This window comes from Salmo trutta, chromosome 17 (genome assembly GCF_901001165.1).
Source record: "Salmo trutta chromosome 17, fSalTru1.1, whole genome shotgun sequence".
Lineage (NCBI taxonomy): Eukaryota > Metazoa > Chordata > Actinopteri > Salmoniformes > Salmonidae > Salmo > Salmo trutta.
In genome coordinates this window covers 29,985,963-30,003,649 of record NC_042973.1, presented here as the reverse complement: position 1 = coordinate 30,003,649, position 17,687 = coordinate 29,985,963, and the positions used below count along the sequence as shown (strand labels likewise).

At 41.8% G+C, this 17,687-nt stretch overlaps 1 protein-coding gene across 5 annotated transcripts in view; it reads left to right on the top strand.

The window, feature by feature from the left end:
• LOC115152001 (S phase cyclin A-associated protein in the endoplasmic reticulum) overlaps nucleotides 1-17,687 on the top strand; it is a 96,692-nt gene that overhangs the window by 61,677 nt on the left and 17,328 nt on the right. For all 5 annotated transcript variants that reach the window (XM_029696422.1, XM_029696419.1, XM_029696424.1 and 2 more), the window contains 4 exons: nucleotides 2,676-2,799; nucleotides 11,560-11,789; nucleotides 13,452-13,607; nucleotides 16,320-16,560. In XM_029696422.1, coding sequence (XP_029552282.1) covers nucleotides 2,676-2,799; nucleotides 11,560-11,789; nucleotides 13,452-13,607; nucleotides 16,320-16,560 — 751 coding nt within the window. The remainder of the gene's footprint in view (nucleotides 1-2,675; nucleotides 2,800-11,559; nucleotides 11,790-13,451; nucleotides 13,608-16,319; nucleotides 16,561-17,687) is intronic.

Genomic DNA, 17,687 nt, shown 5'->3' with positions numbered 1-17,687 from the left:
GAACATTTTCAGCATACATTTGCAATGTTAACTTGTACAGCAACAATTTCCTTTGGATCCATCTTGGTTCCTCTCACATGGGTTTCTTGTAGAGAATTGAAGCAGTCGACGGCTGTTTTTCTCCCTAATAAGATTAGAGTAAATAAATTAGGGATGTGCCCTTTAATCTGCTGATTAAGAGTGGCAGCCACCTGGGGACTGGCCTCTCCCCCCCATCTCCCTACATGGATAAAGACATTCTGGGCAGGGCAACCTTTACTTATACATGGTGAAAAAACAGGGTGCTATGGTTGACAGGTTTTTATGGACAATGTGAAGATGGTGTTTGCCTATTTCATTTCATGCGTTGCTTTTGTAGCCTAATATTGACAAGATATTTTTTAAATATTGACCTTGCCTTTTTTTTTGTAAGGTTATCGTTCATATTCCGTTTGACTGCTCTGATGCTATCCCTCTCCTCATAATTTGTATAACGTCTTATAGATTTCCCAGGCCTTTTCATGTCAAAGCTGTAACAGGATCAGCCCAACCCTGTCATTTGACTAGGTGACCTGACACCCTGCTATTGCGTTTTGTTTAATTCAATAAGGACACCTTACATTCCATCACAGTACCTGAAGGAATATTCATAGGAAATGGCCTTTCTCCCCACTGAGTCAGGCATGGGAATGACAATGGCTTGGTTTTATCTCTGTACGTTAATTGTTCTAGTTCTTTTCTATCTGCATTGTTAGTAAGGGCCTGTAAGTAAGCATTTCACTATTAGTCTACACCTGTTGTTTACTAAGCATGTGATAAATAACATTTGAATGTAAATGTAAATTTGATATGGACATATTAAAAGCAGCACAGCATCAGACTGAGAGGAAAACTAGTATTTCATTCAATAGGGTACAGTCTTTCTAATGATGGTGGAATTATGTCAGTGAAAAACGGACTTCTTGCCGAGTTACTCAATCATGTATCTGTTTGGGGGGGGGGGGGGATCAGTCAGTCAGTCAGTCAGTCAGGCAGCCCCGGTGCTGGTCGGCTGCCCAGAGAGCACAGTTTGGTGGGGTTCTCATGTTACTTCACTCTGGCCCAAAAGAGGTTGTGTTATCGTTCCACTCAACCATGATGGTCTTATCCTAACCACTCCATTTCAATACTATTATTATTATTATTTTTTATTTTACCTTTGTTTAACTAGGCAAGTCAGTTAAGAACAAATTCTTATTTACAATGACTGCCTAGGAACAGTGGGTTAACTGCCTTGTTCAGTGGCAGAACGACAGATTTTTACCTTGTCAGCTCGGGGATTCGATCTAGCAACCGATCTAGTAACTCTCTAACCACTAAGCTACCTATCTCCCCTTATAATATACTTTATATCAATATAGCATAATGAATGTGTTTTGGTGCCTGACACATAAACAGATGTCATTAAGTAGTGATTGGCAGAAACGGGGATCAACACATCAGGTTTGGTTTGTGTTTTCTCAGGAATGTGTTGATAAATGGTGGTGGAAAAGCCCCCAACATTTTATTTGGCTAGAAAGCCCATACACGTATGCCATATAAGATGCTTACTGTAAAAATGTTTAGTAAGCAAGTCTTGGCGTGCTTAACCAGACCTTGATGGACTATTTGGAAACGTTCCCATAGCTCACAATGTAATGCTTCTCACATTATCACCACATTCTATGTCTGACAGCTTTACACTACATTGTCAATAATGATATGGAGCAAATGACAGATCTGCCCACTAGCATATGAAACAACTGAAATATTTTGGTCACGAGGAAGTTATTGTCAGACCTATCCACCTAGGCCTACATCAGTCTCTGATATTTTCTCTTTATATGCCGACTAGGTTGGAGTGGAAATGCGTTGCAGATGTGAAGGTTGCGGTAGATATCAAAATGTTTACCAGTTGAAATAAATATGGCCTACTTTAGAATAGGAAAGCCAGATTCCATTCTTCCTCAGAGCAGATAGGACACGCCACTCTGCTATTGGCTAAAATATACAGTTGTCAGAAAATATTAAGTGATGAAAGAAGGGTGAGGGGGAGCAGCAGTCAGGGTAGAATGATTCATCAGGTATCTGTAGCATTAATCGTCTCTGGGTCTTGTTTAAAGCAGACATAATACAGAGGCATGTTCCACTCACTGCTCTGCTCTGCCTGGCCGTAGCCTGGGGCTCTGAGCTGAAGAGCTGCTGAGAGGAATGGCCTTATCTCCACAGAGGAAACACTACAGGATCTGACTCCAGATTAGACTGCCTGGCACTGTGATTGCAGATTGCATCCAGCAGCCTCTCTGGTTATGCAGATCTCTTGTCTTATTACTGTCCCACTCTGGATCAGGAGTTGACTAGTGAGGTAGTCTCGTTGTAAGCATAAGTAGTAGTTAATATAACTGGGTTCCTGAATGTTGCTTTCCGTCTCTTGCTGTCAGTGATGTATATGCTTTCAACTCTGCCAAAGATAAAACAACCTTTTAAGGAACCACACATTTGGTGTAGTGCGTTTTGGTTTCTTGATCACTTGAGAACCATGTCAATGCCCGTGATAAACTCCTACACTGTGTTGTTTTGAATGAGCTGTATAGAGCGTAACATTCTGCCTTGAACTATTTAGTTCTACTTGTGACAAGTGATTCATCTTGTTCTCCCTCTTGTCTCTCTCCTCTCAGGTCTCTATGTGCTGCTATAAACACCTACTATCTGGCATGCTCTCGCTGCCACCTCAACTGCACATATGTTATCTTCAGCAACAAGATAGCCTTCCTCATGGACCTGCTGCTACATCAGCTTACAGTAAGTGTCCTTTCACCACACCATGGAAAACATCTCCTATTACTACCATTATTGATATGATAACATTACTTAACACATATGTTCTCTCAAACAACACGTATTATTTTAGCTTGAGTCACTAAAGTCTGTGTGATACTTATGAAGGTGACATGGCATGATCAGAACTGCAGCTAGTTTACCCAAGGACCAAGCTGTTTAATGAATCCCTTCCAATGTCTCTGTAAATTTGGCTACATGCAACACTTAAGTGCTGAAAAACTAGGACCTCATCACCAGCATTTGTTCCTTCCTGGCACTGTGTTAATAAAAGACAGAGAGACACACGCTACAGTATAAATCCTGGCCCAGCCACAGGCTTAGCCACGCAGATTAGGGAATGAGAGAGGGAGGGAAAGAGCAGCCTGTCAGGAGGCAATATGGCGGCTGGGTTACCTGTCAGCCCATATCCTTCAGCACTCTCTGAGACTGTAAACATCAGCCGACTCCAAACATCTAACGGTGGCGGCTGCACACTTCACAGAACCAGACAAGGCACAGACATGGCCTTTGCTACATGCATGAACTCTATTGGGGCTTCCTTTTCCAGGCCTGAGTTCCAATCCAAAGCTGTCATATTTCCTGAGGGCACAGAGGGGGAGATTAGCCTGTACGCTTCAGTTTATATAAAACATATTCCCACAGCTGCTATGACGACTGACATGTTGAACAGCACAATGCTGACTTTTCAAGTTGTGTTGGATAGTGACAAATATGGGGCTCATGAATAGTCCATGTAAAAACGTGTGTGTACGTGCGTGCGCACGTGTGTTTGTGTTTGGAAGTGGGTGGGGGTAGCAAGTGCCGCCGTCGGTGCTTGTCCCTCTTTTTAATTCGATTTGTGGAGAATGTTGGTGGATTTACTAACGCTGTCAGCATGCCTAACCATTAGTCTAAATTAGATGTTTTCAGACGTTTTCCCTGACCATCTTCTTATTTCTACAACACACACACCAAAATGTCACTTACAGTGCCTTCAGAAAGTATTCACACACCTGGACTTCTTCCTCATTTTGTTTCAGCCTGAATTTAAATTGATTACATTTAGGTGTCACTGGCCTACGCACTACCCCATAATGTCAATGTAGAATAGTTTTTTTTAAAACATTTTTACAAATTAAGTTAAAATTAAAAGCTGAAATGTCTTGAGTCATTAAGTATTCAACCCTTTTTTTTTATGGCAAGCCTAAAGTTTAGGAGTAAAGATTTGTTAACAAGTCATGGACTCACTCTGTTTCCAATAATAGTGTTTAACATAATTTTTTTTAATGACTACCTAATTTCTGTAGTCCAAACATACAATTATCTGTAAAGTCCCTCAGTCGAGCTGTGAATTTCAGACACAGATTCAACCACAAAGACCAGGGAGGTTTTCAAATGCCCCGCAAAGAAGGGCACCTATTGGTAGATGGGTAAAAATAAAAAAACAGATATTGAATATCCCTTTGAGCATGGTGAAGTTATTAACTACACTTTGGATGGTGTATCAATACACCCAGTCACTACAACGATACAGGCGTCCTTCCTAACTCAGTTACCTGAGAGGAAGAAACCCACTTAGGGATTTCACAATGAGGCCAATGGTGACTTTAACTTCTTAAAAGCTTTTGGGGATAGGGGGCAGTATTGAGAATTTTGAAAAAAAATATGTGCCCATTTTTAACTGCCTCCTACACCAACTCAGAAGCTAAGATATGCATATTATTAACATTCATTTGGATAGAAAACACTCTGAATTTTCTAAAACTGTTTGAATGGTGTCTGTAAGTATAACAGAACTCATATGGCAGTCAAAACCCTGAGACAAATTCTGACAGGAAGTGGATACCTGATGTGTTGAATTACTTTTAAGCCTATGCCATTGAAACACACAGGGACGTATTAATCATTGAGCACTTCCTACGCCATCCACTAGATGTCACCAGTCTTTACAAAGTGGTTTGAGTCTTCTACTGTGAAAACTGACCGAACAAGAGACTTGGACCGTTGGTCATAAGCGGATGGCCGATACGACTCTGGCGCACGAGTGCATGTTTGGGTACTCTCGTTCCAATACGTTTTAAAAGAGAATGCAATCGTCCACCTTGAATTTGATTGAAGTTCTGATTGGAAAAAGGCCCTAATGATTTATGCTATACAACGTTTGACATGTTTGAACGAACGTAAATATTTTTTTTCCTTCTTTGATGAAGACAAGTCCGGCGGGCGTCGTTCATGTTTTTGAGTAGCCTACAGGATGCGCTAACAACACGGAGCTTTTTGGACATAAATTATGAGCTTTTTCGAACAAAACTACATTTGTTATGGACCTGGGATTCTTGGAAGTGCCTTCTGATGAAGATAATCAAAGGTAAGGGATTATTTACATAGTATTTTTGATTTTAGATCTCTCCAACATGGCACTTAGTCTGTATCGCAAAGCCTATTTTTCTGGGCGCAGTCCTCAGATTATTGCAAAGTGTGATTTCCCAGTAAAGTTATTTTTAAATCTGGCAATGCGGTTGCGTTCAAGAGATGTTAATCTATAATTCTTTGAATGACAATATAATATTTTACCAATGTTTTCGAATAGTAATTATTTAATTTGTTGTGCTGATTGACTTGCGGTATTGGAGGGAAAATATTTCCTCAACATCAACGCCATAGTAAAACGCTGTTTTTGGATATAAATATTAACTTGATAGAACAAAAAATGCATGTATTGTCTAACATAATGTCCTAGGAGTGTCATCTGATGAAGATTGTCAAAGGTTAGTGCATAATTTTAGCTGGTTTTCTGCTTTTGGTGACGCCTGTCTTTGCATTGACAAAACATTACACACAGCTATTTTCAATGTACTGTCCTAACATAATCTAACTTTATGCTTTCACCGTAAAGCCTTTTTGAAATCGGACAACGTGGTTAGATTAAGGAGATGTTTATCTTTCAAAGGGTGTAAGATAGTTGTATGTTTGAGAAATTTGAATTATGACATTTAATTGTTTTCAAATTTGGCGCCCTTGATATTTCACCTGCTGTTGATAGGGTGTACCAGGGGTGGGACGCTCGCGTCCCACGTTCCCAGACAGGTTAAAGTGTAGGGGGCAGTATTTTCACGGCCTGATGAAAAACGTACCCAAATTAAACTGGTTACTACTCTGGCCCAGAAACTAGAATATGCTGGATAGAAAACACTCTGAAGTTTATAAAACTAAAGCTATGTACTCAGAATATTAAAAAATGTGCTTTTGCCGAAAGCTATTTTAAAATCTGAGACAGCGGTTGCATCAAGGAGTACTGTATCTATAATTCTTTAAATAATTTATGTATTTTGTCAAAGTTTATGATGAGTATTTTTGTAAATTGATGTGGTCATTCACCAGCAGTTTTTGGTGAGAATACATTTTCTGAACATCACGTGCCAATGTAAAATGCTGTTTTTGGATATAAATATGAACTTTATCGAACAAAACATACATGTATTGTGTAACATGATGTCCTAGGGGTGTCATCTGATGAAGATCGTCAAAGGTTAGTGCTTCATTTTGCTGTGTTTTGGGTTTTTGTGACATATATCCTTGCGTGAAATGGCTGTGTTGTTATTTTTGTCTATGTACTCTCCTAACATAATCTAATGTTTTGCTTTAGCTGTAAAGCCTTTTTGAAATCGGACAATGTGGTTACATTAAGGAGAAGTGTATCTTTAAAATGGTGTAAAATAGTCGTATGTTTGAGAAATTGAAATTATGATATTTTTGCTGTTTTGTATTTCGCGCCATGCTATTTCACTGGCTGTTGAATAGTGTGGGACGGTGACATCCCACCTTGCCCAGAGAAGTTAAAACAGTTGCAGAGATGTATGGCTACGATGTATAAACTGAGGATGGATCTACAACATTGTAGTTAATCTACAATACTAGCCTAATTGACGGAGTAAAAAGAAGGAAGCCCGTACAAAATTAAATATTCCAAACAACACAACTAGATGAAAGATGAATTCACCTTTCAGCAGGACAATAACCTTAAACACAAGGCCACGTCTACCTGGAGTTGCTTACCAAGAAGACAGTGAATGTTCCTCAGAGGCCTAGTTACAGTTTTGACTTAAATCAGCTTGAAGATCTTTGGCAAGACTTGAAAATGGATGTCCAGCAATAATCAACATACAACTTGAGCTTGAATAATTTTAAAAAGAATAATGTGCAATTATTGTTCCATACAGTTGTGCGAAGCTCTTAGAGACTTACCCAGAAAGATTCACAGTTGTAATCGCTACCAAAGGTGACTATAACATGTAGTGACTCAGGAGTGTGAATACTTACACTACCGGTCAAAACACCTACTCATTCAAGGGTTTTTCTTTATTTTAACTATTTTCTACAGTGAAGACATCAAACTATGAAATAACACATATGGAATCATGTAGTAACCAAAAGAGTGTTAAACAAATCAAAATATATTTTATACTTGAGATTCTTCAAATAGCCACCCTTTGCCTTGATGACAGCTTTGCATACTCTTGGCATTCTCTCAACCAGCTTCATGAGGTAGTCACCTGGAATGCATTTCAATTAACATGTGTGCCTTGTTAAAAGTTAATATAGCCCTACTTGGTAAAGATAGCCCTACTTGGTAAAAGACCAAGTCCATATTATGGCAAGAACAGCTCAAATAAGCAAAGAGAAACGACAGTCCATAATTTCTTTAAGACATGAAGGTCAGTCAATACGAATAATTTCAGGGCAGTCGCAAAAGCCATCAAGCGCTATGATGAAACTGTCTCTCATGAGGACTGCCACAGGAAAGGAAGACCCAGAGTTACCTCTGCTGCAGAGGATAAGTTCATTGGAGTTACCAGCCCAAATAAATGCTTCACAGAGTTCAAGTAACAGACACATCTTAACATAAACTGTTCAGAGGAGACTTCATAGTTGAATTGCTGCAAAGAACCCACTACTAAAGGACACCAATAATAAGAAGAAACTTGCTTGGGCTAAGAAACATGAGCAATGGACATTAGACCAGTGGAAATTTGTCCTTTGGTCTAGAGTCCAAATTGGAGATTTTTGGTTCCAACCGTCGTGTCTTTGTGAGATGCAGTGTGGGTGAATGGATGATCTGGGGCGGCAGGTAGCCTAGTTGTTAGAGCGTTGGACTAGTAACCGAAAGGTTGCAAGATCGAATCCCTGAGCTGACAAGGTGAAAATATGTAATTCTGCCCCTGAACAAGGCACTGTTCCTAGGCCGTCATTGAAAATAAGAATTTGTTCTTAACTGACTTGCCTAGTCAAAGGTAAAATTAAAAAAATAATCTCTGCATGTGTATTTCCCACCATAAAGCATGGAGGAGGAGGTGTTATGGTGTGGGTGTGCTTTGCTGGTGACACTGTCTGTGATTTTATTTAAAGTCAAGGCACACTTAACCAGCATGGCTACCACAGCATTCTGCAGCAGTACACCAGTCCCACTAAACGCAAACCAGGTGGGATATCATTTGTTTTTCAATAGGACAATTACCCAACACACCTCCAGACTGTGTAAGGGCTATTTTACCAAGAAGGAGAGTGATTTAGTGCTGCGTCAGATGACCTGGCCTCCACAATCCCCTGACCTCAACCCAATTGAGCTGGTTTGGGATGAGTCAGACCGCAGAGTGAAGGAAAAGCAGCCAACAAATGCTCAGGAACTCCTTCAAGACTGTTGGAAAAGCATTCCAGGTGAAGCTGGTTGAGAGAGTGCCAAGAGTGTGCAAAGGTGTCATCAAGGCAAAGTGTGGCAACTTTGACGAATCTAATATATAACATTTTGATTTGTTTAACACTTTTTGGATTACTACATGATTCGGTGTGTGTTATTTCATAGTTTTGATGTCTTAACTATTATTCTACAATGTAGAAAATAGTAAAAAGAAAAACCCTTGAATGAGTAGGTGGTTCTAAAACTTTTGAACGGTAGTGCATGTAAATGAGATATTTCTGAAAATGGTTGTCTAGCAATTTGACAGAGCTTGAAGAATTTTGAAAAGAATTATGTGCAAATGTTGCACAATCCAGGTGTAGAAAGCTCACCGCTGTAATCGCTGCCAAAGGTGCTTCTACATAGTATTGATTCAGGGTTGTGAATACTTATGTAAATGAGATTTCATTTTCAATAAATTTGCAAAAAATTCTAAAAACATGTTTTCACTTTGTCATTATTGGGTATTGTGTGTAGATGAGTGTGAAAACATATGTAATCCATTTTGTATTCAGGCTGTAACACAACAAAATGGGGAGTAAGTCAAGGGGTACGAATTCTTTCTGAAGGCACTTTATCTAAAAGGGGAAATGCACTCTGTGCTCCTGTCACAGGAACTCCATACCTTTTTAGGATTGGTATTTGCCAGGGATCTAACAGTTCGATATTATCATGATACTTAAGTACTGGTACGATATGTATTGTGATTCTCACGATTCTAAATTTATTGCGACACAATACTGTGATTCTATTGCGATTTTTATGTTCCAAACCTATTGCTCATCATATGTCTGCTGCAGAGAGATAAGAGAGAGCATGAGAAAATGAGTTTTGATCGGTCAGTGAAGTAAAATTGCTAAAAACATGTTGGCTCACTATTTAAAAAGAAAAATACTGGTGTTTTGGCACAAGTACAGCCAACTAGCTCTAGCTACTGCTACCTACAGTACAAATCGATACTTTTAGCCAAATATTGATATATCGTCCAAAAATAATATTGCCATATGTAACTATCTCCCCCCCATCACTAATACCTTTGGTCTTTATATACCCTGAATCTCTCTAAATATATCTTTATTAATAAACATTTCTTGGAGTATTTTTCAAGATACTTGTGCTCTTCTTGTAATAAAGAGTTTAGGATAACTAAATAATGTCAGAACTTGGAGCATACTGAATCCTCTTTCTGCCCTTATTTGTCTAAGGTGAGGGTAAGGGGAACATTTAGTTAATCCCACAGATGGTTAATACAGAACCCTCCCCTATGTTAGCTCCAGTCCAGTGGTTTTCTCCACAGAGTCTCAGTATTCAGTTGACTTCCTTTGTTACCAGAGAGGGAATACCTCTGAGACCTCTCATATGGTAGCAGTCTGGCACGGCAACAGTAACCATGTCACACTGATTGTTAATCACCGATTTATGGCCCACAATTGATGAATTATACAATAACACGTGTGTTGTTTATGGCATGGTGTATCAGGATTCCAACCAATACAAATGGCCTTTGCCGGTAAACAAAAGAAAGTGATATTTCCTCTGTCTTAATTGTCTGTGTTCTAGAAGGCAGGCTGAGGTTTAAATGACCAGGGCCCAGATTCACAAAACCTTCTTAAGAATACATTTCTTAACTGCCATTTTTCCTTAACTATAGACTTTTGAAGAAAGTTAATCAAAGTTGCTGTTCCTAAAAAACGTTATTTTAAATGTTTTTCCGCTGTTTCTTATGTATCTCCTTAAGCAAAAAGTTGAAGAAATTTGATTGTTGAAAATAACGTTTTTGAATTTGTTCTTAATTCCAAGATAGCTAAACCCTTGTCTTAAATTCAGGGCAGTGAGAGAATAAGCTCATTAAATCCATTGAACATGTTTAATTCACTCTCAAACTTCATCTGAAATTTCAGTATTGATTTATTTTAAACCCAAGAACATGTTTTAAAACAGTAATCTCCGTAGGAAATATGCTAAAATGATTTCCATTGCTATCTAGATAGCTAGCTAAATCGGTTGCCTAGCAACAAAGATCTTAAGAAAAATTTGAAGATATTTGAAAAGTTCGTAAGAATAATTAAATCTTAAGATATTGTTGAGGAATTGCAATATCCCATAATGACAAAGCTAAAACAGGTTTTTAGAAATGTTTACTAATACATTTTTACTAATTAGTTATTACAAAACTATTCAGACACCAATCAGGCCTTTATGGTAGTGGCTAGACGGAAGCCACTCCTCAGTAAAAGGCACTTGACAGCCCACTTGGAGTTTGCCCAAAAAAGCCTAAAGGACTCTCAGACCATGAGAAACAAGGTTCTCTGGTCTGATGAAACCAAGATTGAACTCTTTGGCCTGAATGCCAAGTGTCACGTCTGGAGGAAACCTGGCCCATTCCCTACGGTGAAGCATGGTGGTGGCATTGTCATGCTGTGGGGATGTTTTTCAGCGGCAGGGACTGGGAGACTAGTCAGGATCGAGGGAAAGATGAACGGAGCAAAGTACAGTGAGATCCTTCACGATAACCTGCTCCAGAGCGCTCAGGACCTCAGACTGGGGAGAAGGTTCACCTTCCAACAGGACAACGACCCTAAGCACACATCCAAGACAATGCAACAGTGACTTCGGGACAAGTCTCTGAATGTCCTTGAGTGGCCCAGCCAGAGCCCGGACTTGAACTTCAAGAAAACATCTCTGGAGAGCCCTTCAAATAGCTGTGCAGCTATTATTTTATTTTGAATAAATATGCACAAACATTTCTAAAAACCTGTTTTTGCTTTGTCATTATGGGGTATTGTGTGTAGATTGATGAGAGGAAAAAAACTATTTAATCCATTGTAGGATCAGCTGTAACGTAACAATTTGGAAAAAGTCAAGGGGTTTGAATACTTTCCGAATGCACTGTGCAGTATGTGATACAAGCTTGTTTGAGAATGCAGGTATCGAGCTACTGGTACAGACTGGACTGTGACATGGTGGAGGTTTAGAGCTCTTGACTGACCAGTCTTTTCCTCCTTCAGCTGTTCGTCCCAGATGAAGACAAGACCATATTTGGTCGCAGTGTGAACAAGCAGGTGTTTGAAGGACTGACCACCGGCCTGCTGCAGACCAGCGCCACTGTCCTGAGCCTTCTCCGTCCCTATGTCCCTGACTGTGGCCGCGGAGACACCCCTCGCATCATGTCACCAGACACCAAGACCAAGACCTCCCCTATAGAGCCCTTCAACACCCGCGCCCAGGACCTCATCAGGTAAGCTCTTCCTCCTCCTCTCTCTCAAACCACACACCGCTCTATTGGGGCCCTCCTCCCGTTCACAGTACCTCTCTCCAACCTCCCATGTCCCCCCTCCACTCTCTTACTGACAGGGTTGATGTGGAGAACCACTGATATTATAACTTAGTTACTGTCAGAAATAGCCTACAAAATGTCAGCTCCCTTGGAATAGGTCCCAGTATTTGTATTTGTTTCCTCCTTCCTCAGGGGCTTTGAGTGAGGGTGAGAGAGGTTGTTCTCTGGCATGTGTCCAAATAGTACTTTTTCACACATTCTGGATCAAAATCTTCAGCAAAGTAATAAGTCCTTTTTTTACTTAGGGCAACATAAACAAAGAACACTCCTGGAAGTTTGCAACATCCCCTTGAACTTGGCTTTTGAGTAGCAGGGGCTATGGCCTGTCTCTCCTGGCACCGTGGGGCGGTGAGGAAAGGCAGGCCCAAGCCTTCAGGAAGAGTGGAGTCTTCCAACCATCCCCTCCCACAGCCAATGATTCATTTGACCAAAGCATCTGCACAGGCCCAACTCTCATACTATGTCCCAGTCGTAACCCAGGAGACAGGGGAGATCTTAAGGGAAAATGGTGTCTAGTAATCCCTGCAAAGCAATGGACGATTTACCTCAACTGCCTCAAATTATGTATGTAATGGTAGGGAGGAAATCAGATAAAAAAAGATGGTAACTTCTGCAACACTTTTTCCCATTATGGTGAACTGTAGATCACACAGAAAGAGAACATCAGCATTCCGCTTCTACGTCTTCATTTCTTATTACCAATCACTCACCAGGCTTTGTACTATACTTATCTCCTACCAGTGTCAGAAACGTACAGATGCGTGTAACGCATCAATTGTGAAACACAAGGGCAAGACTGAAGACTAAACAGCTTTTCAAACAGACAATATGCCAGCTCCTTTCAGCTTAGGTGAAGCTGTGGAAGAGGATAGTTATAGCAAGTTGCCGTGGTTCAAGTGTCAGATTACCTTTTTGTGGAGGTTTCACATTTTTTTAATTACCTGACTTGAGAAGGCTGCCATTTTGACTGACAGTCCCAACAAAAAAAGGTATGCTAGCAAGTTAAGGGAGTAAGCTAAGCGGAGCCGGAGAGGGAAAGGAATAGATGGATGCCTGTAGTGTAGAACAGTGGCTGGCTTCCTGATTCCTGTCTGAGCTGTCTGGTACATTTGGGAGGTCTTGTGATTGACAGCTGAGCGTCCTTGTCTGTCCTTATGGTGGGTAGGGCTAAAGGGGGCTGAGCGGTGGTGGGAGAGGCATACCTTATCCGTGAGGCAGCCACAGGTCAGCGGACAGTCGGGCCTGTCTCTGGCCTGGCACGGGTGCACAGCCGCCCTCTAATGATGCTGTTACCAGTGATTTGTGGCTGAGAGAGCAGAGGGAACATGATCATGAGACCTGCCATTGGCAAGACAAATATCACAGTAATAACAGGGAGTACAGAGGGCTTAGGTCAGATCACATTTCAATTGTGCTGTCGGTGAGTTACTATCAGTGAGGGCCTTTGTTAGGATAAAACATATTTAATCGGGACAGCATTCATTCATTGTGAAAGTTTTGTTTGTTGTTTTGTTCATGTGGATTCACTCTTATCTTCCTTTTGTGTTTGTGTCCCTCCCTCAGCTATGTGGTAAACATGGGTCTGATTGATAAGCTGTACAGCTGCTTCCTGTCTGTCCAGGGCCCGGTGGACGAGAGCCCCAAGATGTCTGCCTTCCTCCAGCAGGCCACCGCTCTGCTGCACGCCATGTGTAAGCTGTGCTTTGCTGTGACCGGACGGTGAGTGGCAGCAGTCTCTCTTCCTCAATGACCCTCCTCTCCAGACATCCCTGTGATCACGCACGGCTGTTCACAAGACTAATGACAGGAGTGACTCACCGTTGGATCTTTTAAGTCTGCCCGGCCATCCCATAAAGACTTGTTGTTGGAGCTCAAACAAAGACACTGCCTCCTTTTCAATCACACTCAGTGGTTTCCTTTAGTCTGAGCGCTGGCAAGCCCATCGTTACTGTTGATCGAGATAGGCATCTACTTGACCCCCGTGCTCTGTCACTCACCATAAACCCTTGCCTCCAGTACGCCAGGGGAAGCCCACCCACGTGTTACTGTGACCTGCCCTGAGAGAGGCTCAATGGCGCCGCTGACAGAGGCTTAGCATACAGACTGAGACACAATACCAACGAAGATAGCATGACCCTTAGTACAGGAATGTTGCCCTCATAGTTAAATATCATCAGTGGTCATATGGGCGCATCGGATCCCTTTAGTTTCTGTAGTGTCATTGTTTGAATTAGAACAGAGGTATTTTAACTCTTAAATATTGCTGCTCTGTTGCCAAAACCTTGCATTCTAGACGGGTTGCCTGACAACGTCGCAAAAATGTGTTTGCATCGATGGGGCAGAAGGCTGTGTGTGTTATGATTCTGAACGGTCAGATAGCTATGAACAATGACAAAAAGCTGCCATGTGGGGAATATTAAGTGGCTCGTTTCAGCTAGTTTTATCTTCTTACACCATGTCTTGTTTTGAAGTGTTTCGACTGATGACACGTCTATGCTAATATGGCTTAATTTCGCTAGCTAGCTAACCAACAACTGTAACGATGTATTTGAGAGACAAGTGCTTATTGTGTACATTTATTTATGTTTTCAATAAACATTTGGAGACGAAATACAGTTCCCATCTCAATAATCCTTTGGCGTTGACAGTTGTTTTGCCCAAACGTTGCACACGCATCGGTTTTGTTGCTGAACAACCCATCCGTGTATAAGTCTTTATCGCCAGGGCTGATTTACTTACTATACTGTAGATGTTGAGACTGTATCGTTCCTGTACCCACACTGTACTGCTTGTGTACCTCTCCTCTCCAGCTGCTGTGTGCTGTAACAGTGCCCAGCTGCTTCACACCAACACAGGGGAGCACTGCTATGACTGTGTCACTGAATATCTGTGAGAAAACACAGCGCCATAACCTCGCCACTTTAATGAGCGGACCGAGCGGTGTTGCGTAATAATCAACACCCTGCTAATCCAGCCAACTATCTCCATTCTTACCCGGTCCTCTATGTGTTCAGGAGGTTATACTGGAGAGAATGTATACCATGGTCCTGGAATATTTTTTTGCCATGCCAGTTGCTGTGTCGAGGGGTTTAACAGGCATTAGAGACCATGTACTTGCAGAGCTAGGAATTTCCACACAGAGCTGTTGGCCAACATACAGTGGGTTTCATCCAGAGGTCAAACAGCCTTTATTCTCTGCCTGCAAATCACATCCTGTGTAGCAGGGGTATTCTTAAATTCCCTGTCAGCACAAGCTTATGGAACTCGTGGGTTTGCAGGAATCCTAATTGTAAAACAATGGGAGCCATTTGACATGAGTTTTCTCTGATGCCATTGACTACGATGTAGTGATGTTAATGTACTTTGAGAGAGTACATTTCGTACAATGATTAGTCTCAGCTAAACAGAATACATTTTCAGCATTAGGATCTATAAAGCATGGGCTAATCAGGGTAAACTCCTCTTATGCGCCAGGTGTTAGTCTGGCTATAGAAGTTTACATTGACTGGCCTCCAGTTTTATGAAGAAGGCAGCTGAGGAACTCAGAGCGATCTCTCCTTCCATCCCATCAGTGTTATACTCCAGTTCTGTTCTCACCTGTGATGTGTGCTGAGAGGATGATGTTACCAATCCCTTTTAATCGGCCTCCTGGCTAAGTCACACTAACATGCTGCTTTCAATCATGTAAGGTGGACCTTAATTAAGTGTGCCTGAGTACACAGTACCTTGCCAGGAAGCTTTCTGCAGCCAAGGGCATGGATGAGCCACTGCCATGATCTGTCAGAGCTACTTCCAAATTCCTGTGTTCATTCTGCCCAGCTCGGAAGAGCAAACTCACATTCTGAACTGGTGTAAAATAACAGTCACATTTCTGTGTCACTGCTGTACCAACCACTGCTGAATTTCTCAGTCTGTGGTTGTAGTGATAATGACCAAGCTTTAAACTGCGATCATCCTTGATTAGGCCTAAATAATCTTCAGTGCACAGCTGAGCATAGACACCTTCTCACACACAGCCACCAGACTGCACTTCCCTCTCACTCAGTGTAACCAGTTACTCCACTTAACCTGATAGGCATGCCGTGTAAATGGGGCAGGCCCTATTATTTATATTTGAAGGGATAACCCTGGTCTAGCGAGTAAATCTAGAAGCCACAGGGACCAGACTGCCTTCATTCTTACATCCTGGGTCTCTGGTCACTGTGGTGAGGGCAGACAAAAGCTATGTTGTGAATTGAACTTTTACTTGATTTAGAATGATGTGAAGCATTTTAACCAATAATAATAAATAATAAGTTTGGAGAACTTATAATGTGGAGTAGTCAGATCCCGTTAATTTCCCTATATAACATTTCACTTTCACCATGTTCATTGAGCAGAAATGAAATTATCATGTCACATGTTAATTTATATTGCCTGTCTCCTTTGCAGCTCTCCCAGTATATTCGACAACAAGCGTACAGACCCCACAGGGCTGACGGCCCTGCTGCAGTCCACAGACCTGGTGGGTGTGGTACACACTCTGTACTGCATCCTGCTCCACAGCTCTGCCCTGCCTGAGCCGGCTGCCCAGGGCCCACAGGAGCCCTATGCCCCAGGGGTCATCCAGGTGGCCCTAACGGGCCTCCGCTTCCTCAACAGCTTCGCCCTGCTCGACCTGTCTGCCTTTCAGGTAACTAACACCACACACCACTTCATACTAAGGTACAGTACACACACAGAGGGAGACACGCACACATTCTAACACTTGAATCCCTCATCCTGCAGGTCCAGTAGGTGGTGTTAATTACAGTGACTCTAATTCCAAAGGTTATGCTGCCCGCGGGGCAGGTTTTTCAATACCGGCACATCACATACCATACAGTATATACTGGTCTTGCTGGTTACGTAGGTGTATTATGCTGGACACATTCCACAGACAGACATTCCAAATAGAGGGTGCCATGAAAAGATCTTGTCACCAATGTCCTCCCTCACAGTTTTATTGACTAGCACCGTCATAATATAGAGCTGGCTGGCTTCTCTGTGCATCGGCAAGACAGAGCAGCTACGTCTGGTAAGACGAGGGGCTGGGGTGTGTCTATTTGTCAATAACTGCTGGTGCGCGATGTCTAATATTAAAGAAGTCATGATTATCTGTAGACCACACCATCTACCAAGAGAGTTCTCATCTATATTATTCGTAGCCATCTATTTACCACCACAAACCGATGCTGGCACTAAGACCGCACTCAACAAGCTGTATAAGACCATAAGCAAACAAGAAAATACTAATCCAGAAGCGGCACTCCTAGTGGCCGGGGACATTAATGCAGGCAAACTTAAATCAGTTTTACCTAATTTCTACCAGCTTGTGGAACCAGAGGGAAAAAAAACTCTAGACCACCTTTACTCTACACACAGAAACGCATTCAAAGCTCTCCCTCGCCCTCCATTTCGCAAATCTGACCATAATTCTATCCTCTTGATTCCTGCTTACAAGCAAAAAACAAAGCAGGTAGCTACCGCTTTCAAGGAGCGGGACTAATCCGGACACATATAAGAAATCCCGAACCATCAAACAGGTAAAGCATCGGTACAGGACTAAGATTGAATCCTACTACATCGGCTCTGACGCTCGTCGGATGTGGCAGAGCTTGAAAACGATTACAGACTACAAAGGGAATCCCAGCCGAGAGCTGTCCAGTGACACAAGCCTACCAGATGAGCTAAATGCCTTTTTATGCTCGCTTTGAAGCAAGGCAATACTGAAGCATGCATGAGATCAGCTGTTCCGGACGACTGTGTGATCACGCTCGC